Source organism: Mchenga conophoros, linkage group LG4, assembly GCF_057382185.1.
Source record: "Mchenga conophoros isolate Kocher_MC1m ecotype Shallow Benthic linkage group LG4, M_conophoros_male_GT1.1, whole genome shotgun sequence".
Lineage (NCBI taxonomy): Eukaryota > Metazoa > Chordata > Actinopteri > Cichliformes > Cichlidae > Mchenga > Mchenga conophoros.
The window spans coordinates 33025099-33048855 of NC_140529.1; the positions used below are offsets into that span (position 1 = coordinate 33025099).

Here is a 23757-nt window from a genome sequence, read left to right on the forward strand (position 1 = left end):
TTCTTTCTGATAGTTAAAGGATAATTCTCCGTCAGACTGTCAGCAGGAGATGACAGGAATCTGTGTTTAAATCTGCATTATCATTATTTTCTCATTGGGAAATTGTTTCCACAGATACGTTGCTGAGTTTTGTGGTGACAAAGAGAGCTCATTGCACTGCATCTTGTTTGATTTGATGTTTTCTCACACTTGTTTTTTGTAATTGCACATGTCAAATTAGTGATGTTGTTTACTTGTGTTTTTTTCTTTCTAAATGTGTTTTCTTAAGATAGTGCGCACACTGAGCTCCTCATGCGTTTGACCATTATGTTTGAAATTCAAGTGAAGCTTTAGCTTTAGTATCTGTCCACTTGCTTTCTGTCTTTACTCGTTTTTGGCTGAATATTATTCCTGCTGTAAGAATCCTTTCAAAAACTATTCCAATATCTTCGCTCTTAGATGAATGGTAATCTTTCTGGCTGTGTTCTTTGAGTCATTTAGTCCCTCTGCTTTAAATACAATTGCAATCATGTATTTCTAGCTTGCATAACTAGCATTATATGACCCTTCCCTCCCCCTCTTCTCCACCTCATCCTCATGGATGTTCACAGTCTGAGCCCTTTCATTGAGCAATCCTGCACCACTCCCTGGGCCTAGACTCCAGGGGATCCTGTCCTGTCTCCTACCTTTGTTTGAGTCCATAAAGCTACTTTTCATCTCTTAATCACTAAACACTGAAATATACTTCGAAATGATTTCCCCAAGTTAAAGATTTTCTTTGCTACAAGTGAGTTGTTGGTAACGTAGATCTGAAAAAACTAAAGATAAGTGGTAATAAAAGCAATTTGTTGAAGTAAACTTTTAGGCTTTTAACTTCGGGAAAAATAGCAAAGGTCTGGGCAGAATTCCTCGTTTTGTTTACTAGCTTCATTGGATTGTCTGAGTGGTTACATAACAACTGCAAATATAATAGAATGCTGTACAGAACATCGCTTCTTTTCATATCCTGACAGGACCAATTTAGCCTGAATAGTCAAACCCATTTCGAAGTGCATAACAGCATGAAAGAAAGAGAGGATACTGTGCAGAGTTTCTGTTTTCATCCAGAGGACTCGGCACTCTTGTGTTCTAATTCTTTGAACGATGGGTCTTTTTAAAGGAAAAAAAACAAACAACTAAATATATTAGAACAAACCAACACAAAAAGAACACCACAAAACATAATGAAGAACTTAAATAAGAAACACATCTCTCATTCAGGTTTTTCCTGCACATCCCATCACTCCATCTCATGTGCTAGTTTCACATCACTTGTTTGCCACTGAGATCACAGAACTCTCATTCTTTTCAAAGTCAGCATGACCTGATCCTGATCCTGGTCCAGGCCTGTAGAGGCCAGAGTTTGATCCAAACCGGCTGAATTAAATGTGAGACAGTGCATCTCAATGGGAGGACAAAGAGAGTAGATTATCAAATTAAAAAGCAAGTGTTTCAAAGGGAAATATTAGGATACATTGAAAATCCATCGTGAGGTCAAGGTTTGCAGCTGAAGCACTTTTGGCTTTCATGTACTGTATGTGTCATATTCTTTCTGGAAGATAAGACTGGTGCTTTTTTTAGAAACAGTCAGTGAGGCTGTAAAGCATCCACCTGATATGTGTATTGTGGGTTGGTCACTGAGTCACATTGTAAGAGAGATTTATAGTCAATTGATACAATTGGTTAAATATGAGTGGAATTCCTTCAGTGTGTATTATTGTTATCTTACAAGTGTTTAGTTGAGATTTCAGTGGGTATATTCATTCTTGTAGGACTTTTAATCTTCTACTTTTATGGTTCTGGCAATTGGTCTATCAGCCTACCATAAAATTGTTACTAGGATAAAAGACTGAGTTTTCCTCTAGTTATATCCTGAAGTTCATCTAGTAATAGGTGATTTAAAAAAAAATCCTATCTGCCTTAATTCCAACAAACTGCTGGAAACATTCCTGAGAGACTTTGGTCCATTTTGACATGATAACATCACACAGTTGCTGTGGATTTGTCAGCTCCATGATGCATATTTCCCATTTCACCAGGTGCTGCTCTATTGGATTGTGGTTGTGATTCTGGTACCTGCGGAGGCTAAGAAACAAGTTTGAGATGATTTGGATTTGGATTTTCCACTTATGTTACGCCCCACTTAAAAATGAAGTGTTGACTGGGGTGGGTGGTAACACAAAGTGAAAAAAGAAAACATAAACTACTGAAAAATAGATGTCATTAAACACGATTTATTGCACAAAACTACTAAAGTAAAAATGGTATAGAACATAGGTGTCAAACTCTGGCCCGTGGGCCAAATTTGGCCCGCAGCCTAATTACATTTGGCCCGCAAAGCCATACCAAATTACTATTAGAGCTGGTCTACTGGTATTATATAGCTAATATATATATTGTTTAGTATTAAGCTTTGCTTGTTCCATATTCAGTTTTTCAACAAAATGTGTTTGAGTCCATAAGAAAAGATTAATTCTTATATCTGGAGGAATAAAAATATTTCAATAAATATTAACGTTAGCCCGCGACTTTGTTCCAGTTTTGAATTTTGGCCCACTGTGTATTTGAGTTTGACACCCCTGGTATAGAAGATGGTATAGAAGCAAGCTGCTGGAAGCAGCCATCAGACGATGGCTACACTGTGGTCGAAAAGGGATTGGCATGTTCAGCAACAACACCCTGGTAGGCTGTGGCATGTAAACAATGTTCAGTTGGTACTAAATGGCTCAAAGTGTGCTAAGAAAACACCTCACATCCTTAAACTCCTCTTCTATCTACTAGCCTGAACATTTGATAGTAAGCAGGATGGATACATGCTTCCATGTTCTGCCACTAACATCTGCATGCTGCACCTGAAATTGCTGACCTGATCAGTGTTTTTAAGGTTAATACATACAACCTCATTATACTATAAAATCCCCTATAACTAATACTGAAATGAATGAAAGTTAAACGAATGTAAACGCTACCAAACTGAAACCAGCAAACCCCCAGTGGAAAATAACTGAAACTGAGGATTTGTCTCAGAGCCTCTGAGGGGGGCAGCCCTAATTAACATCGTCACCGTGACCCCTTTGTTGTTTGATGCATTTTTCTTTGCGACTCTTTCGTCATTGATAAGGCGCTAATTGCTCTTTTTCAACTTTCACGTCATTGCAGAGCTAAAATTAGACTTGCACACTCTACCAAAGTCTTCTTCTGTGTTGTTGCTGGCAATAATTATAACCAAAGCCCTGGTCCGTGGGTGGAGGCAGAGCCATTGCAGCTCCGGTACAGTAATGATAAGTGACAGGACAGGCAGCCAATCAGAGGAGGGGATAAAGCTTTTAACCCTGTCAAAGTCTGCAGCTCCCAGTCTGAGATCCCCAGCCACCTGTAGCAGACCAGAGGAGACAGCGCCTGAAGTGAACCGTTATACACTGTTACACCCGCCGGACGCGAACTTCATAACCGGCTAACCACCTCTCTGAGGAGCGGCTTTACAAACTGTCAGAACAACTTAAAGATGTTTCTCATTTGTCTGTTTGCGGTGTTTCTCTTTGGTTCTGCAGCCAAAGGTGAGTGAAGTTTACTTCCAACGGCGTTAGACACCGTGTAGTTACTGTTTATTGTTCATTACTTAATTTCAATTAGAATACGTGATTTATATAAGTTTTTAGTTATATTGAGTTATATTTTACTTAATTTGAGGCAAGAAGAATGTAATTGGGCATTCTTGTTTAATTTAATGGTTTGATTTTTCTAAGCACAGAAAGCTCGTGGGGCCGTTGGTGTTGTGTTTAAATCCTTAATAGTGCCATTACTTCAGCTATGATTTAGTTAGACTTTGATTTTTCTGGATGGGTAATGTGGTTTCCAGCGCTTGTGTGGCCAGGAAAATTGTAAATGTTTAGCTATTAACAGGCCATTATGACTGAGACTGATGATTAATGACTCATGGTCAGTGTTCGTGTTCGCCTTTGTTGTACAAATGTTAATAAATCCAGTCTTCGTGTGCAGTAACCAAACTCACCTTCTAAAGAGTTTAAGGCCATTTATTGTGAGTTTGTTTAATAGTCAATTTAGGAAATTAAGGTTGAATAAAGTGCATAAACTTTTTTCCTTGGGTATACTATAATCAAACCACGTGACTTATCCCCAGTAAGTGCTGCACACTCAACTTTTTGTTTTTTAACTAGACTTTCATTGGTGGGGATTTTCCCCAGATAGTTTTGAACCTGACTCAACTCCTTCAGTGTGACTCAAAGCTCTCTGGGGGTGGACTCATGCCAGGGAGAAGGCATCGTTCAAACACCAGGCGACCCCCTGAAGCGCAACACACTCCACACACAAAGTTTACTCTGTGCACCCTCCAAACTGTAGTAAAGCTGCTCAAGTTATTCTGAGAAAAATCTTCACTAGAGCCTTTGTCACTAAACTTAACTGCAGTTAAATAAATCTGTCGCTCTTTCTATTATCTTGCCTCTCAAGTGGATCTTTGTGTTTTAAGCTCCTCGTATGATGACTGAGAGTAATTGTCGCTGTCATGTGCCGGAGTCTCACTTGAAGCCTGCAGGCTGCGTGTTTCTCTTTTCATGTCATGTGTTTACTTCTATAGCGACGCAGTTAAGCAGGGAGGGAGAAAACTGTGGGGAGCTGACGCACTTTAGCGAGTGTGAAGCGGCAGTAAAGAGTCCAGATGAAAAGACCTCCTGAAGGTTGTGCTCCTCCTCCTCTGAAGCTGCTGCCTCATGTTTTTGAGCCTCCTGTATGAAAGCAGCAGAGCACATTCAGTGCCTGTCTCTCCTCTTCCCGCTACTGCTTCCTCTCACGCCATGTGCTGCGTCTTGTCTGTTCCACGTGTCGTGTTTTCAGGCCAGTCATCATTAGGTCAGCATGGCAGACTCAGCAGTTAAGGAACAGATGTGGAAGTTAAAAAAAAAGGAGTATTTTTCTATTGAGTTTCTCTTGTGGACAGTTTTTGATTCACACATTACTAACCCTGCTTTTGCAACAATCATTTGTCCTACAACACAATTGCCTCTAAGTTATTCTTTGCTTCTGAATAATGGTAATTGTTCTGCCATATTAAACATTCCTATCTGTGCTACTATCTGCTTCACTTTCTCATTTCCCTCCATCCTACCTCTTGGCACCCGGTTTTATATCCACTTCTCATCATGTTTTCGCTGCTGTTTCTTCTCCTTCTTTCCCTCCTCTGTCACAGTGTCCCTGCTGTATCCAGATGGATTAGACCTGCTTCAGGGCAGTAAATCTCACTCTGTAATTGGAAAGCATGTGCTGGCGGAGCTTTAATTGGATATGATATGTGCAGAAGCCCTGCAAGTGAGCTCTTGCTCCAGGGAGCCATCTGTTACTCCCAAGTTGCAGTAAAAGAGCCCTGTTTGCTCACATACAGAGAATAGAGAACTCATGTCTGTCTGGCTCCTCCCACTGTGGATACCACAAATTGGTCTGTCTGATAAGGAAGGGGCCAAAGAAAAGACTAGAGTATGACATAATCTTCTGGAATGAATAGAAACTCAGATTAGATATCAGGTCAGGTTCATGTATTTATGTATTCATTTATTTAACTCCCACCTCTGCAGTAAATATGTTTCTATGCATGATGGCCAGCACATGTGGGTGTCAGGCATCAAGCAGCAGGAAGAGCTACCGTTCTGACCAAGATTACGTTTATATGATAATCCAGATGTAAGTAAGTAAAGATTTAGTAATAGACTTTATAACCTGTTTTTGGATCATAAAAAATAAAATGTGTGATAAAGAATTTAAGAGTTTAATGAAAGGACTTCAAACAATAATGACATACAATAATATACAATGCTATATTATAGCTAGCCTTTTAGATAGCATTTATTCAAGACATCCAAAATATAAAGATATTTAATATATTCATATATAAGACAATTAAAAATATTAAAGCCTTGCACCTTTATTAACCTACTGATAACCAACCAATAAGAAAAATGCATATTCTTGACTGTGAGCGGATGTTAGATGATGCTGCCTCCAGGTGGGGAATCTACATTTTTCCTTAGCATCCCAAGCCTGTGTGATTGAAGCTATAGCAACAGATTTTATATCAAGTGACAGCAACAACAACCAATCGCTAATTTAAGCTGTCTGGGAATCGACATGTTTTCTTAGAGACGTGTGGTTGTCGGGGGCTCAACAACTGACCTCTAGGCCTGTGTGATTAATGATCACAATCAAATTAAATTTAAGAATAATTTTTTTTTTCAACTTTTGCATTTGGGGGCACTTTTGCTTTCATTACAGTAATGCGTCAAAGTGATTCAGCATCATGCCCTTCTATGATTTAGGCTATCAGTTGCATAAATATTAGGTACACCAAGCTTGAATTACTGCAGTTTTCTATCTGAACCAATAAATTCTGGTTTTAAGGTATTGACGAAAAAGTGCAGTAATCCTGGGTGCTGATAGACTGGATTTATTATATAACTTGGAAAAAAAAATACTTGCAGTAGTTAAAAAGCTGTAAATGCAAATTGTTTGTTGCTACTAACAAAAAGTTGTCTGTTAATTTAATATTTGCTACTCTTATCAGTTCTGTCTATATACTGTAGACTGTAGTTAATCATATGATTAACTACTCTATCCAGCTTCTGAGGCATCTGTGTGCATCCTCTTATCAGAACTGTTAACATGAGACAGTTAGCTGCATGACTGACTGTTGGTTAATGAATATTAAAAGTCTCTCTGTGTCCTGTAAGGACGCTCCTGCTCAAGTGGCATCAGCTGTGTAGCTTTGATGTGGCCTCCCTCAGTCCTGGTTTTACCCCTCTGTGGATACAGCAAGAAACTGACCTGTGTGTGTATCTGTCAGTGCTCCATGACATTTAAAACAGCTTTTAAATACCAGGAGGTCATAAAACAGCATGCAAGACTTGTTCGCTCCCATTAACCTACAAAGTGTGCGCAGTAATTAGCTGCGAGCCATGGTCCAGTATGCCTGTAGCATTTTTGCCTTGGAACAGCATGTTTCATCATTTTAGATGATTTTAGGCGCACGACCACTGCACACACTATTGACCAGACTCTTCTTTCTCCTTAATGAGATCCTGGCTTCTGGCTTCGGGCTCTTCCTGGCTATTGGGTCACAACCTGTCAGTTCATCTCCTGCTCTGTGTGCAGTCTTTGATCAGCTGGTCCAGCTCTGTGCTGCTGGACGTAATAGACAATTATTTCAAGACTGCAGTTTGCACTAATGAACTGAAGGAACAGTTTCATAGCAACACAGAAGAGAGGAGATTCTTTGTCTGCAGCGCTGTACTGTTCCTTCTAGATTCCACTGGCCCTCGCCCAGTGTTATCGGCAATGACGACCATGTATTATCTGGGAGTGGCAGCATTGAGAGGAAGTTAAGGATGTGTGTTTGGGGAACAGGATCTAACGGTCTGTTCATGAGCAGGTACTTTATAGAAATTCTACTGCGTCACTAAAGCCCTGAACTGAAACATGAGCATCAGTGCCAAAGTCTTGTTCTGTCTCTTTCTATTTCTGTGAGTAAATTGAAGTCTGGCGAAGCTTCAGCGGCTAGAAACAAACATCTCCTTGACTACAGATAAACTTCCCCATTGTGCTTGTTTGATGTTAGCATTGAGAAAATAAAGGGAAAGATAAAGGTGGACAGTCACAGGAGCTTTTAGCGATAGTTTATTAAACATCCTTATTGGAATCGGAGCAAAGCCGGACCTTCTTATCCATATCCTCCCGAGTGTGTGTTCACAGGTCGACCTTAACCCCACTTGTCACCCTGCCTGTCCCAGTCATCTCTTTTATATTTGCAGGGGATTACCCGGCTGTAGGCTAAATCCTTAGAGACAAGGCTGCCTGTTAGGCTTGCAACACAGAGTGTGCTCTTAATTACTCTTCTTTCAACAATACTACTCACTGATTGTCTGTTTGGACTGGGTCTTGGGTTTTTGGTAACCTTTTCCATTATGGCAACTTGCCAACTGAAAAATAAAGGCCTTAGGCTGGGCCTTACTACACGTAGTTTGGAAATGATGTGGTCTGTGGTCAGGCGGCACAATTTGTTGCTATTGTGCCATCAGTCTTCAGCCAGGACGTCATCGAAGTGTACTGTTCTGTACGGACTTTTTCAGACAATGTTTCCATGTGAATGGAATTGGAGAAGCGGCAATAAACAAACAATAATATGAAAATGAGGACAAAAAGAGAACCATCATATTTGTGTTTCTCATGACATATGCATTCATATCCGTGACACCCTATTGTCTGTTACTTCCCTCTGTCCATAAACAAACTATTGTTTTTATGATGTGACCGTAGCATGAACTAATCTTCATTCAGATAAATATCCGAACACTCAATGTATCAGCAACGCTTTTAGATATTACCGTCCCTGCATTTTGGTTCCAGTTTCTTTCCAAGTATTAAGCTGTAAGCAAGAGATAAGATGAGACAGAGCTCTGACAAATCACGACTATTGCTTCTGAAAGCAAGATATTTCTTTTGTTTCCTTGTCATAAAAGCGAGAATGAATAACAGAAAATAAACAATAAATCAAACATTTGCGTTGGTATCTGCTGTTTGCCAAATCATTATGTTAAACTTAAATATCGACCCAGAATTTCACAATCAGTACAACCCTACTTTAAATGGCTGTTAAAGTACACCGCTAAATTCAATTACTTTTTACTGCTGCCAAGACATTTATCTATAACTAATCCTCAAACGGACAAAGTGCTTTCATGTCTTGGTAATTAAATCTGCATTTCATTTAGTTATTGCCACATCAGTGTTTGTAAACAATATGTCCCGCAGACGAAGCCAGATGTCTTTCACTGCCTGAGTTGTTTTTCCAGTTTTGCGTGGCTAAAGTGGCAGATAGTTATTAAATAACATGCAGTAAGGAACCTCTTGGTTTGTTTATGTGATTATGGCATTGCATGTGAACATACTTCCCATTCAAGTGCAGTGGTTACATTGCATTTATATGTATATATCCTTCTCCTCTGCAGCTCATGGTGTCAGTATTCGGTGATTTAAATTAAGATTAGATATAAGTTGTGATTTGATTTGTAAGATTTTGTATTAACCCAATCAAAATATTACAGCTTTGTTACAACAATGCCAGAAACCTGACCCCAGTGACCTTAAAATGAATAACCATTAATCATTGATAGTTAAGTACTGTTAACTAGCAACAGGCCTCTGGGTGTGAAAAAGGAAGAGACAAATTTGACAGAGAGGCAGTCAATTGATTTGGACTTTGATGTTAAAACTCCAAATGTCCAACTCCATCCTAAAATTGACAGACTAAAAAAACTGTTTTTGTGTCTATAGTTGATTTTTTGCATCGTAAAAGGAAGCGGTGCATTTTTTTTTAATTCATCCATCTCTCCAACAAGACTACTCGAGCATTATTGGCAGTGACCAAAATGCTAAAGTCGATGTTTCAAAAGTCAGAGCTGAGGAACAAATGGGTGATGTCATGGTGGTTTAATATACAGTCTGTGACTAACACTCACCATTACTTTGACAGTAAAAAGAAAAACCACTTCCCAATTGATGACTATTGACACATCAGATACAGCTAAAATAAACAAAATAAAATACATATTGTACTTTATAATGCTTTCTTTCTGGCGGCAGTGTAAGGCCAAGAGATTTCACATCTGTTAAAAATGATTTTAAAGATTGGATGACGTGACGCTGCGGTTGGAATACTGCGGTGGGTACTATTATCTCTCCATATCTCCAAATTTGGAAACTTATTTGACAGCATTGGGTTAGCATACATTTGCTTGCCAATTAGCTCTGAGCACAACTGTAGCTAATGTTAGGAATGGTAAATGGTAAATGGCCTGCATTTGTATAGCGCTTTACTCAGTCCCTAGGGACCCCAAAGCGCTTTACACTACATTCAGTCATTCACCCATTCACACACACATTCACACACTGGCAATGGCAAGCTACATTGTAGCCACAGCTGCCCTGGGGCGCACTGACTTTAGTTCCTTATTTTAAATGACATTGATACATATTTACCAAGGCGATACTTAAAAACTACTGCAACTCATGGAGACTGCCTGTAAACTTTCCAATCTGACCAGTATATAGAAATACTGATAACAAACGATAAGGCTCTTTGACAAAGTTTACTATGACTCCTTATACTTAGAATAAGTGCTACTATTATTATTATTATTTTTTTGCTACTTCTATGGGGTCAACAAGATTAATTGCAATTGTAGAATAATGCTGTGTGCTAAATTGGCAGTGCTACTAAAATGTTCAGAATTTGCAGTGTATTTAAGCCATGATCTTGAATATCCAGGAACTGATATGCATTTCGTAGCAATGATTTCATGCTCTGTTGCCTCATATATCAATATCTAGTTCTGCCACTCCTTTAATTTATGATCACTGAAAACGTCAACTGTGACAGTTGAATTTCAACTATAATTTGTTACTTCTTTATCTATTTAACTGCTCAATGTCTTATTTTTGTCTTCCAGTACATGACTTTTGAGGTTGGGTATAGGTGTGTGCTCACTGAATGCATCACAGGGTGTGTCATGTTGGAGCCTCTGGTTTTTCATCTTTAAATGAGTGATAAAGACATTAGGTCACACACTGGCCTTGTGCACACAGTGTAATCAAATCAAGCTCAGGATCTGATATTAGTCTTGATTTTTTCACCACTGGAGAAAACTATTTGTGTAAGGCGTCCACCCATCTGACTCCTGGCAGTAGAATATCTATCCTCTCTGGCTGCTGAAAAAACATGCTTTGAATGTAATCACTCATTATCAAAGACCGCCTACTGTTTGTACTGTTCCTAAAGAATGGGAACAGGCTAAATAAGAACAGGCGTCAGAACAGCACAGTGAACAAACAGAAGGCAGCTTGTTTACGGTAGTTCTTATCAACAAATTCAGTATTTTTTTCAACTGTTCTATGTGCTGTGTTTTAGATTTTTATTTAAGTCATGACCTCGTGTGATTACAGCTTAAAGTCCTTGTCCATCAAAGTAACAGGGTCAACTGTTGCTGTGGTGGACAGTCCTGTCGACTTTACTGTTTAGGTTGGCTCTCATTGTGTGATTTTCAGCAGGATAATTCTGCAAATTTCAGTTAAAAAAGGATCTCTGTACAAGTCTGAGATGGTTTTAAGATAAGATAAGATAAGATAACCTTTATTAGTCCCACACGTGGGAAATTTGTTTTGTCACAGCAGGAAGTGGACAGTGCAAAAGTTATGAGGCAAAAATTAGAATACAATAAGAATAAATACAGTACACAACTGTACAGAATAGAATAAAATAAAATACTATATACAGTAGAATAAAATAAAATAAATATACAATAAGATAAGAATAGAATACAAATACAAATACTATATACAACTGAGTAAAAATACAACGATGACAGATAGGATTATTGCACTTAGTATTATTGCATATGTATGGATGTGTGTGCTTGATCAGTTAAAGTCTTTATTATGGAGTCTGACAGCAGTGGGGAGGAAAGACCTGCGAAATCTCTCCGTCCCACACCGTGGGTGCCGCAGTCTCCCACTGAAGGAGCTGCTCAGTGCTGTCACAGTCTGCTGCATGGGGTGGGAGATGTTGTCCATCAGGGATGACAGCTTAGCCGCCGTTCTCCTGTCACTCACCACCTCCACTGGGTCCAGAGGGCATCCTAGAACAGAGCTGGCCCTTCGGATCACCCTGTTCACCCTGTTTTGACATATGCAGAGGAGGGGTAGTGGATATGTTGTAAAGATGTTTAGCATGGAGCTACCAGGCAGGAGGAAAAGAGGAAGACAACAGATGAGATTTATGGATGTAGTGAAGAAGGACAAGCAGAAGGCTGGTATGACAGAAGAGGATGCTAGGGATGGGGTTTGGTTGAGATGGAGGTAGATGATGTGCTATTGGAGCAGCAACTAGCTGGTGAAAGAAGTGGAGTATTTACGACGTAAAGAAGGACATGTCCCCCAAGAAATGCTAGAAAGAAAAAACACACACACTTTAGTCAGTAGACATACCTGTTGGACAAAAACACAACGTCAAATTTTATTTGTGACTGAATACTCTTGAACATTCATTTATATATTGTTGATAAAATTGTACATAAGTAACACATTTTTGTTTTAAAACCTCATCAACTATTTTACTGAAAGGTGATGCAATTTGGTGTTTTCAGCATACTTGCCTAGATGCCACAGCAGCAGAAGTCCTTTCATTTTTAATCTAGAGTAAAGGGCATCTGGACTTGAAAAGCATTGATAACATTTTCAATGTCAATTTAATTCAGTCCACGAGTAAACAACTACCCGCTCCACTACAGGTGGGATTGATTTAAATAGGAGAGTGTCTTTTCTTTTAGACATTGGATGTTTAGCATTAAAATCTGGACTAAACACTTATGCCTGAATTATACCTGAATCTATGTCGTAACTTGGGGCATAACCGATAACCCCTCTTAAGCTTACACCACAACCTTCCACGCCATTCAGTCAGTGCGGACTTCATCGGTCCAACATGTAGTTACATTTCTTGGGAGGGGCACTTCAGGTTACGTGGAAGGTTATGGCAGATTTAAGAAGGCTTTTCGGTTGCATTGTAAGTTATGACGTAGATTTCCCACTAAAGAATAGTTGAGGCAGTATATATATATCTGTCCTATACATGCCCTTTTTAAAAAAAATCATTTTACTGTGGCAAGCTTTGGACTTGAAGAGAAGGTAAAAATCTGATTATTTTTGTGCTTTTGTGTTCATTCTAGGAGAAACAACTGAATCAAATCCAAGCAGTTCCCTCACAGACGGCGGCTTGACAACTGCTTCAGAAGTGACTAGAGCAACAGAAAGTACTACTCGAGAATTCACAACTGTGCACACAACTCTGACCAATGCAGAGACAATTAATCTGAGCACTCAGTCCATGATCACTACTAATACTACGGTTACTGAGAACGGTACTGTGACCACTGGCAGCCCAGCTCCCTCTCCATCACCTCCAACCACTGACGCAAGCATGTCGACTGCAAGGCCAGGGACGAGCAATCCTACCAGCGATAGCGAGACTGCAAATACAACCACGGTTCCTGTTCCAGCCACGAATCAAACAATGAGCACAAGTACATTGATCCCACACACAACTACCAACATATCTCTAAGTACACCACACTCCACCAATGGCACAACTGGAAGTACATCAGTCACACAGACTAACAATGACACCACTAGTAGCACAGCAGTTACAGACGCTGGGAACGGCACAATGATGACATATTCAACCACCTACACAACTCGTAGTACACCGTACACCAACAATGACACATCTGCGAGCACAACAGTGACAAACTCAACCTCTCACACAATTGCAAGTACGCCTGTGACCCAGACTAGCAACGACACCACTGTTAGCACACCAATGACCAACACCAGCAATGACACAACTACAGTTATGCCAGTCACAAACACAACTACCCACACAATTGCAAGTACACCAGTCACCCAGACTAACAATGACACCACTGTTAGCACACCAATTACAAACACCAGCAATGACACAACTACAGTTACGCCAATCACAAACTCAACTACCCACACAATTGCAAGTACACCAGTCACCCAGACTAACAACACCACTGCCAGTACACCAATTACAAACACCAGCAATAACACATCTACAAGTGCACCAGTGACAAACTCAACCTCTCACACAATTGCAAGTACACCTGTGACCCAGACTAGCAACGACACCACTGTTAGCACACCAATGACCAACACCAGCAATGACACAACTACAGTTATGCCAGTCACAAACACAACTACCCACACAATTGCAAGTACACCAGTCACCCAGACTAACAATGACACCACTGTTAGCACACCAATTACAAACACCAGCAATGACACAACTACAGTTACGCCAATCACAAACTCAACTACCCACACAATTGCAAGTACACCAGTCACCCAGACTAACAACACCACTGCCAGTACACCAATTACAAACACCAGCAATAACACATCTACAAGTGCACCAGTGACAAACTCAACCTCTCACACAATTGCAAGTACACCTGTGACCCAGACTAACAATGACACCACTGTTAGCACACCAATGACCAACACCAGTAATGACACAACTACAGTTATGCCAGTCACAAACACAACCATCAACATAACTGCAAGTACACCAGTCACCCAGACTAACAACGACACCACTGCCAGTACACCATTTACACACACAAGCAACAGCACGGCTATGGTTACATCTCCCACAAGCAACCATTCAACTAACATTACTCCAGTCACACCCACAAGCAACAACACAACTTTTATTACAGCAACTACACCACTAAGCAACATCACAACTTCAACTACTGAAGAAACCAGCAACAGCACAGCAATTACAACAACACTCACCCCAGTAAGCTCTACAGCTGTGTTAACTCCAACTACTCAACCAAACACTACTAACACCTCTCCTGAGACTGCTGCATCTACTACCGCACCCTTGTCCTCAACTGCTGCCATAAACACAACACTCACAGCTGGAACCTCACCCTCTTCACCCACCACCATCTCCAACTCCAGCTCTTTCCCTCCAAGCACCTCCCCAGGCAATAGCACCGTACCCCCCAGTGGAAATGCCACCACCCTTAGTCCCTCAACAGCAAGCTCAGGAGGTAATACTAACAGCATGATACATGTTGATGTGTTCTTGTAAATAATATACTATATCATGGAGGTGAGAAGGAAATTCATGACAATCCATCCAGTATTTCATGAGAGTGCATACTAGGATATAGGTTAAAGTAAGGTATTGTGTTTATTAAATATGCATATTCACACAGTACCATACTTTAATACCCATATCCATGTATTTTCTATCTCTATTTCTGATCTGATTGTTTCTCTTCTTTTGATGATATAGTGACAAATCACACTGCAGTAACCGCAACTACAACTCTTTCAACTGAAGCTAGTGGCATTACAACTGCCATTCCAACCACCGTCTCTAACATCACAACCACCACCCTGCAACCAACACAGATCACTACCAGAAACCAAACCACTCCAGCTCCACCCACCACTACGCAGAGTCCAGTCATAGGTTTGTACCTTTAAATTGCTTTTCCATAGACTAGAATACACATTATGAAATCAGACATGCACCTTGACATGAATAATAATGTTCCCACATATCCTGGAGATATAAAGAAGCAACTGTTAGCTTGCAAAAAAATGTTATATAAAAGCTGTATATAACTTCTTTTTGTGCTCACTCCATGTGGCCAAAAAGGGTATTTTGTAATTAACAAAACAGAAATAACATTTGTTTATGGGATACATTTTCTTTTCTTGCTTGCCAGTGTGTCCAGCTGTCCCATGTCCACTTGAAAGCATCTGTCTTAATGGCACTTGCCAGTGTCTCACTGGTACCTACCTGCTGAATGGACATTGTGTACCTGGTAAAAAAAAATTAAAACATTTTATGTCTGTTCAGACAAAAAGTCTAATGCGTAAATGAAAGTGTAATTGGGTGTTAATAGTGAATTTGTCGCCTTATATTCTCTTTTCCTCTTCATCACGCAGCCCATGTGTTCCCAGGGAGGCTTCATCTTACCACCTTAACATTTCAAAATGAAATGTTCAACAGGTCTTCAAAGATATTCCAGATGACGGCTGCTGAAATTTCAGCAACAGTAGGTTATGAAGACAGAAACATGTTGGGTAGCTCTAGAATTTGTCAACTTAATCAATAAACTGTGTTTATTCTGTTTCACAGCTTAGCGATATCCTCAAGAAACAGCCAGGGTATATCCGGTCTGATGTTGTGCAACTTGAGTGAGTACATGTTTCACTTTCCTGTTATACAAAGATGCGATGCCACATGTTAAAAAAGGTGTCTAACCTCTGTTGGTTGTTTTCTATAAATCTCCAGACCAGGTAGCGTGCAAGCAACTGTAAATAATGTGTTTAGTGACACCACTGAAAATCAAACTACCGTTAATAACGCCATAAATGAAGCTATAAAAACTTCCACTGGACTTCTGGGTCAAGCTACATATACAAGTAAATGCTGACTACATTCTATACAAGTCAAGTGATCAGTTAATAACGTATCTTTGATTTACATAGCCTGTTCTGTTCTCGCCCCTTCTTAGGTATAAACCTGTGTGAGCTGAGCCCATTACCTTGTGAAGTCTCCACTACAGTATGCACAAATACAAATGGCCAGGCTTCTTGTGCCTGTAAAGATGGCTACATCTCCAATGTGTACTCAAACACTAGTTGCAAAGGTAAAAGTGACTATTTCGGATTATTACTTTTTCCGTAATCCAGACCTGTGTTGGATTTAAATGAGGAAACTACCACATCAAGTCTTTAATGTTTTTTTTTTCCTTCACAACATCCTGCTGCAATAGTATTATACATTAAAGGCTCATGCATGGACCACTAAAGCTGACCACCTGCAGCTTTTAAGACTAAGCTCAAGCGAAATTTCCCGAGCTCGTCTACAGTCACGAGAACTGTAACAAAACCTTCTTATCCTTGCAAAAAAAATTCTGTGTGGGAATGAGAAGAAGAATCAACAGGGAGTGAGACTCACGTACAAGGTCAAGAGCTATAGCCTTTTCTCCATGCCGACCCCTGACACTTCCTTCATTTATCTCTCTAATTCATTTCTTTTTAATGGGGATGTTTCCCTGGAAACATGTGGAAGAATTGCAGCTTTGCCTCTGTGTGTAGGGTTGTGACCAAGGAGATCAGCTATAGGAAATACTGTTAAAGAATAAGACCGTAGGCCTCAAACAAATCCAGCATACAACTCGTAAACTGTTTAATAGCAAGCCTTTAAGTGAAGAGACTCCCAGAGTGCTCCTATTTTTGGATGTGCCATCATGAGCGCTAAATGTTTCTGTCCAGTGAATCTGAAACATTCATTGGTCAAAGCATTATCTCTAAGTTACAATTGCTATTTCTTTTTGCAGCGTGTCCAAGCGGACAGAGGCCAGTGGGAGAAGTGTGTGAAGCGTAAGTACACACATTTTTTAAAATTCTGTCTTCTGGTTTTGCACGTCTTCCCACTGGAGCACAGTATTAAAATATGGCTCCCCCATGTGGATTTATTGTTGAACTCCATTATGGTTCTGGGGAGTTCTGAAATGTGAATGTCACTGTGCTTTCTTTCAGATGTCCCTTTGGGTATGCTGGATTCAACTGCAATGACTGTGAGTATAACATCAGTATTACAAAGGGGAAATGCTAAAGAAGCAGAACTCATATAGACTGCACAGTATATGGACTGGTTCCTATATAGCGATTTTCTGCTTTCCCAGAGTACTCAAAGAGCTCTATACAACATGCCACATTCACCCATTCACACAAGCACTGTCTTCTATGTTTGTTTTAGTGCTTAGTTAGTGCTTTCTAACTACCATTCACACACATTCATACTCTGATGGATGCATTGGAGAGCATCTTGGGGTTAGTATCTTGCCCAAGGATATTTGGAATGCAGACTAGTGGGAGCCTGGGATCGAACTACCAACCTTCCGATCAGTAGATTATTTAAATATATATCTGAGATTTCTAACTAGGATATATTAATACCTAAGGGAATACTTCTGAAGTAGCCACAGGGATATGTTAAAAGTTCTACTGTTTAGTTGAATAACTAAGTGGCTCTAAATATGTTAGACAGCCAAAGGTTATACATAAGGGATTAAAATAAAGGGCTGTCAAAAAGTATTTAGCCGCTTCCTGATTTCTTTTTTTTTTTTTTTTTTTTTTACATCGTTGTCACACATGTTTCAACTCATCAAACTGATTGTAATATTGGACAAATATCACCAGAGTAAATACAAAATGCTGTTTTTAAAAGGTGATTTCATTTGCCATATCAAATCTTTGTGTTCCCCAAGACTTTTGGGAAAACATTCTTTGGACTGATGAGACAAAAGTTTAACCTTTCAGAAGGTTACTAGAGCTATTGTCCTAGTCAAATTCAGGTCCATGGCGTGAATTAAACTGGCTGGAAAAACCTCCAATGTGGCTGAATAAAAACAATTCTGCAAAGAAGAGTGAGCCAACATTTCTCCACAGTGAAGTAAAAGACTCATTGTCTGTTTCTGCAAATGTTTGATTGAAGCACTTGCTCCCAGTGGTGTTACTACCAATTATTAGCTGTTGTTTTCTTTATGTAGGGCTAGGTACAGTACGTTTGGTTAGTCCTTTTCCCTTAATAAATAAAATAATCTTTTAAAACTGCACTTTGAATTTTCTCGGGTTATGATTAGCTAATATTACGATTCGTTTGGTGATCTGAAAGTTACACAGTAGTCAAATTGATGAATGGTTTTGTAAGATGAAAGTAGAATACATCCAGTTTAAAATGAGTTTCAATAAGTACAAAATGATGAATAGTGTTGATGAAGGTGTTCTTGGGTCCATCTGACAGCACAATGTTTTTAATTGTGTCTTCACAGCGGCCCTGCTGGCAGTGGTGATCATTTCCTGCGTACTAGGAGGAATTCTACTCATTCTTATCCTGGCTTTGCTCATATACTGCTGCTGGTAAGAATATTATAGATCACTTATACCCCCCCCCCCCCCCCCCCCCCCCAAACATTGCTCATATGTACTGATTGCCTGTGATTCACACTGAAAGATAATGAAGTCGCTCTGCATCTTACAGCTCCAGTTATCTGTGCAAATGGTCGTTTGTAGCTTGGACTAGATTGGCTGGAAATGGGCAAGTTGTCATTTGCCCAGAATAATAAATAAAATGGCTATTAAAAATCTTTAGGACTCGGGGCCAAAGTTGTGATTATATTCTGCACTCCTGTGAAAAACAAAAGCCTCAATCATGTTAATTTTTCTCTATGAAAAACTATACTTAACTAAAGACTTAGTGTGTCTGCAGAACTGAATCCAAAACTGTTGGACCAGCAGACGGAATAGTTTTTAAAAACTGACACAAATTTTAAGATTTTAAAAAACCTCAAGACTTTGTGTATATGCGGCAACTATAGCATTAGCAAGCACGAGTAACAAAATTGCTCAGCTGCAGTTAATAATAAACGATTGTTGCTGTGGGAGTTCACTGCTTGAATTTAAAAAATAAAGCAAGATATAAAATAGAACATAAAATGTGACTGTTGTTCTATTTTCTGTATGTCAGGAGGCTGTGCTCAAATAGAAAGCAAGACATTAGCAGCAGCCCTTACTCAACAGAAGACTTAAACCAGCCCTGGCCTACTGGCATCATGCCCATCCCCCGTGCCAACAGTAAATGGGATGGAGCTCCTCCTATAGAGATGACAGAAGGGGGCAGCAGTAATGTCCTGGTGGACAAAAGGCATCAAAGCAACGGAATGGTGAGTTACCGCAGCTGTTTTTCTGCTGTCTCAGTTATTTACTGCTAATCCTCAGTCTGAAAGTCCTGCATATTGTTGCTTACTAACTAAATCAAATGTTTGTTCATTCAGTTGCTTCATTATCTCACATCTAGATTGCATCTGCTTATTAACCCACTCAGTAAACAAGGATTTGCAGGTTGAAAACAAAACAAATTGCATGGAGATGGAACATGAAATAGTACTTATATAAAAAAAGTTTTTACTATAAGCCTCATGCACATAAATACATTTAAACAAGTGCTTTTTTCTATGCTTAAGAACTTAAAATATTTACACACTCACATGGATGTACTGGGGACAACTTCAGTAACTTGTCCAAAGATACTTCAACACACAGACTGGGAAAAACCAGGAACTGACCCACCAATCTATTGATTAGTAGGCAACGATCGCTAGCTCTCAACCTACAGCTGCAACTATGTGTGGGTAGAGCTTGCTTTCTGGCAGATTTAGCTAGACTAGACCTTTGTTTTTGACCTGCAAATTAATAACTGGGCACATAACCTTCTTGCATCACTACCCAGATAAATCAGATGCTTTGATGATGCATTTTAACTCCTGTGATCGTAAATAAAGTGCTAGCATGTAGCCCCCTGCCACGCTCCCTGCTTTGCCTGACTCCCAGTATGTTGCTTTAGGGGTTTCAGCGGAAGCAGAAAGGATGGAAAAAGGTAAGGCATGGCTTTGCTTTTAGATTCTTGATTTGCCTTGATACACCCCTGCTGATAACTTAGAGATGCCAGAGTGAGAAGGTGATGGGTTTTCTGGGTGATGGGGAGCTTTAACGGGGATTTCTCAGCAGTGCGCTTTCATCTTCACACTAAATCCAGCATGTTCAAAGAAATTCATCTGACAATATTTTTGGGAGTAGTGATAAATAATTTTTCAGTCTACACTGGTGACTGGGGTTACCTTTGTGTGTGGGTCTTGAGTTTTGTGGGTTTAAAAGTGTGTGAACCTATGAAGTCCCTGCTTCTTTATGAAAGTGTCACACTCACTCCTTCTACTGACTTTTCAGACGGGATCGTACGATCTCAACCCAGAAGAAATGATGACCTTCAAAGGTAAAAATACATCTCGTTACTCGTATCTGGTTCAAGGCCATGAAAATCCTTACTTCTTACCTGGAGACGAGAAGAAAAACTGAAACGAAAACACTAAAACCTACAAATGAGCGAGGAAGACGGGATCAAAAAGAAGTAACTGGTTTGAAACTCTGGGACTACAGATACATATCCTGAGAAGAGTTATTTATAAAGATACTTTACCCTCTGAGCTTATCTGCATTAATGATGAATCACAAATGACATTTAAAAAAAAAATCTTGAAAATTACCAAAGAGATTCATTTGTGTGCATCATGTCTGCTCTTAATGGTTACAACCAGTGGATGTCGCTGTTGCTCCTTACATTCATATATAGTATAATAACAGTTTTTTTTAACAACAGAGCTGACTTTTAATCCTTATTTTATGCTTTGATGAATTCAAAAAGAATTTTAAAAATGAAGCATCTTATTTTGCTAATTGCACTAAAGTATATAAGAAGTTTACTATTAGTTTTTATATAAATCAGAGGTAAATTGAATGTGGGTTCTTATGGGGTACCTGCTATTTTTCCTAAAAGGATGTGATTTTTTTTTTTTTTTTGTATTAAGCAAATCGTGAATGACTAAAGGGGCTGGATCCCTGTTTGGGAGTATTTAAAGGGATTTATGTTGTAGCAGTCTGTATCTGTTGAAGCTACACTTGCAAAATGTGCCTGTTTAATAGTCTGTTTGATGAATAGGAAACATTGTGCTAAGCTGGCAAAAAAAAGAAGCCTGTCTGCTTTTTTTCGATGTGCCAAAAATCATTTGTAAACATTTTTTTAAGGATTCTGTATAAATTATATATATTTATCTTTGTGCTTCTGAGAGAATGGACTGTTTTATAAGTGTGTGTTTTTGTAAAGAAAAAGACTGTGTGCACACATCCAGCAGAAATAAATTAATTTAAAGAGCCTTGCACTTGGTTTTCATCATTCACATATGTGAGTCAGTGTAACTGTAGATTTTGTTGTAAAATTATAAATATATGTAACCAAAACAAAGAATTACCAACTTGGAATATAGAGCTACAAGAATATTATGGCTGCATGCAGCTTGCACTAAACTCCCACTAAAAGCTCACGTTGTCCAGTCCAGAAACTGTTAAATATTATTTTAAACCAGGTGTTTTGTGCACAGTGGAATTTAAAAAATGTGGGTTATATTAAACGACTGTAGGTTGTAGTCGATTAACAATAAGTAGCTGTTTTTGTTCAAGAGGACTTCAGTCTTTGGGACCTAGCTGCATCCATTAGTAACTTACATATTCTCGCCCCTTCTTAGGTACTTACATGTCACATGTAATGCTTTCTTTTCTTTATTGTAAAAAGGAAAAAAAGGTTTGTGGTAATCTCTGTTTTATTTTCACGCATTTGTCAAATGTGCAACCTCTGGTGTTGAGAAAGAATAGCTCCGCACTTTAATAATCTCAACCAAGAACTTCCCTCAAGGCATTCCTAAGAAATCATGTTCAACAGGAAGGCACAGACAAACAGCCGACCTAAAAAACACGTTGCCTCCAGTCATCGCTGTTGTTGCCACTGAGGCATGAGAATGAGTAATTTACAACAGATACATCAGCGTGGCCTTATAATGAGGAAATAAAACAAATATAGTGACCCAAGGTGTTTTATTTTTGTATTCTTGATTTTGTTTTTATATCACACATCGACCAAAGTCAATAATAACAGTGATCTAGCCTCTTTGTTTGTTAAGAAATTATATGCATAATTAAACATTTAATTAAAAGTATTGCTTTTGCAAAGATAACCACTGTCATAATTTAAGCTGAATAATATTACAGCTGCAGAAGGCTGTGAGATACAATTTAACTGCTATATGAATCTCGGTGTTGATGGGACTATTCTTGGAGGTAGATGCAGATGCACTTTACCTAGAAACTCTCTGCTCTGTATATTATGCTGCACTATGTCACATAGATTGACGAGGTGGTTGCTGCTGTGGTGTTGCAGTTAGTCGGCAGTCAGCCAAGCTCTTAAAAACTGGGATTTGGTTTGCTGGTGCTAAATCTGGCTTTGCCAAACCTTAATCTCGGGCACTGGGTCACTTGAACAGGCTGTGGCGAGTATACAGGAGGAACAAATCAGATGCACATCCTTGATGATTTCCATGTAAAGATTAAACATGTGTGTAGAATCCTGATCCTTAATAGCAATGCCACGTACATGGCTGGAACTTAACTAATCTGAGAGTGAAATAAAATTTAAATATACGGTCTGGCCCAATAATATATGTGTATATAAACCGTAATTCACAGAAGGTTGGGCCATGTGCTATTAAGAATAAAATGTGGATTTATGAAATTTACAATCATTTAATTCAGTGTTTATCTACATTTTACACCTTTTAAACCTGTGTTTGTATGTTATTGGTGCTTACAAATGTTTACAACCATTTTATTATGGAGCAGTGTCTCCATTTGGTTGCCTTCATTGTCAGTTATGGTAATAAAGATGATTTACTTTTAAGTCGTGCAAAATAATCTTTTAATACGTTTGATTACTTTGTTGCATTAATGAGAATTTAGGTGCTTAGAGGCTGAGTAACATGGGTCAATTACATTGATTGCTCAAGTCATGGATTTTGTCTTTTGGCTTCATCGTCTTCTGTTACTTGCAGCAGTTGAGACTGATGTGTTTTGTCAGAGCTTTTGGGACAATTGATTGAAATTAGCAGTCTTCACACAACGTCACTTTAGTCTGCGAAGCAGCAAAACAACTTAATATTGCTGTAATGGTCTATTTGATTCACCTTTTATTGTTTATTTTATTTATTTTTTATTTTCACTTGCTAGATATGGGACAGACTTGAATCAGGAAAAGAAAAGGGAGAAAGGAAGAGGGGGAAAAAAACAGTGGAGAAGAGGGACGGGGATAAAGGGCAAAAAAACAAAACCCAACTAAATAAGCAGACAGAAAAAAATAGATATATCAATCACCTGGATCACCTGTTGAGAAAGAAAAAAGAAAACAAGCAGATGAAAACGAGAGCAATACAATAAACAACATCACGATGATACATGGGAATATAACAGTAAATACTAAATATTAAACATTATTGTGCAGCACGTAATATTGACACCGCACAGTGTGCTTTGAGGTAGGAGCCAAAAAGGGTGTAGTTTGTGTGTGTGAGTACCCGTGTGTACACCTGTGAGCATGGACGCGCTTGTATTTAAAAGGTTCCTTCATTT

At 39.1% G+C, this 23757-nt stretch overlaps 1 protein-coding gene across 3 annotated transcripts; it reads left to right on the forward strand.

Annotated features, from left to right (window-relative positions):
* Positions 1 to 3386: 3386 nt before the first annotated feature.
* On the forward strand, positions 3387 to 21458 carry LOC146576560 (protein HEG homolog 1). 3 transcript variants are annotated; one of them, XM_085271929.1, is made up of 14 exons: positions 3387 to 3575; positions 12804 to 14717; positions 14966 to 15145; positions 15405 to 15503; positions 15628 to 15737; positions 15821 to 15879; positions 15977 to 16107; positions 16200 to 16334; positions 17028 to 17070; positions 17230 to 17267; positions 18525 to 18612; positions 19220 to 19415; positions 20096 to 20128; positions 20476 to 21458. In XM_085271929.1, the coding sequence occupies exons 1-14, from the start codon at positions 3524 to 3526 to the stop codon at positions 20602 to 20604; spliced, it is 3207 nt and encodes a 1068-aa protein (XP_085128055.1). In that variant the 5' UTR covers positions 3387 to 3523; the 3' UTR covers positions 20605 to 21458. The 3 variants fall into 3 exon arrangements, with proteins under 3 accessions (XP_085128055.1, XP_085128057.1, XP_085128056.1); XM_085271931.1 differs by having other exon boundaries at positions 12804 to 13157; XM_085271930.1 differs by lacking the exon at positions 20096 to 20128.
* Positions 21459 to 23757: the final 2299 nt, after the last annotated feature.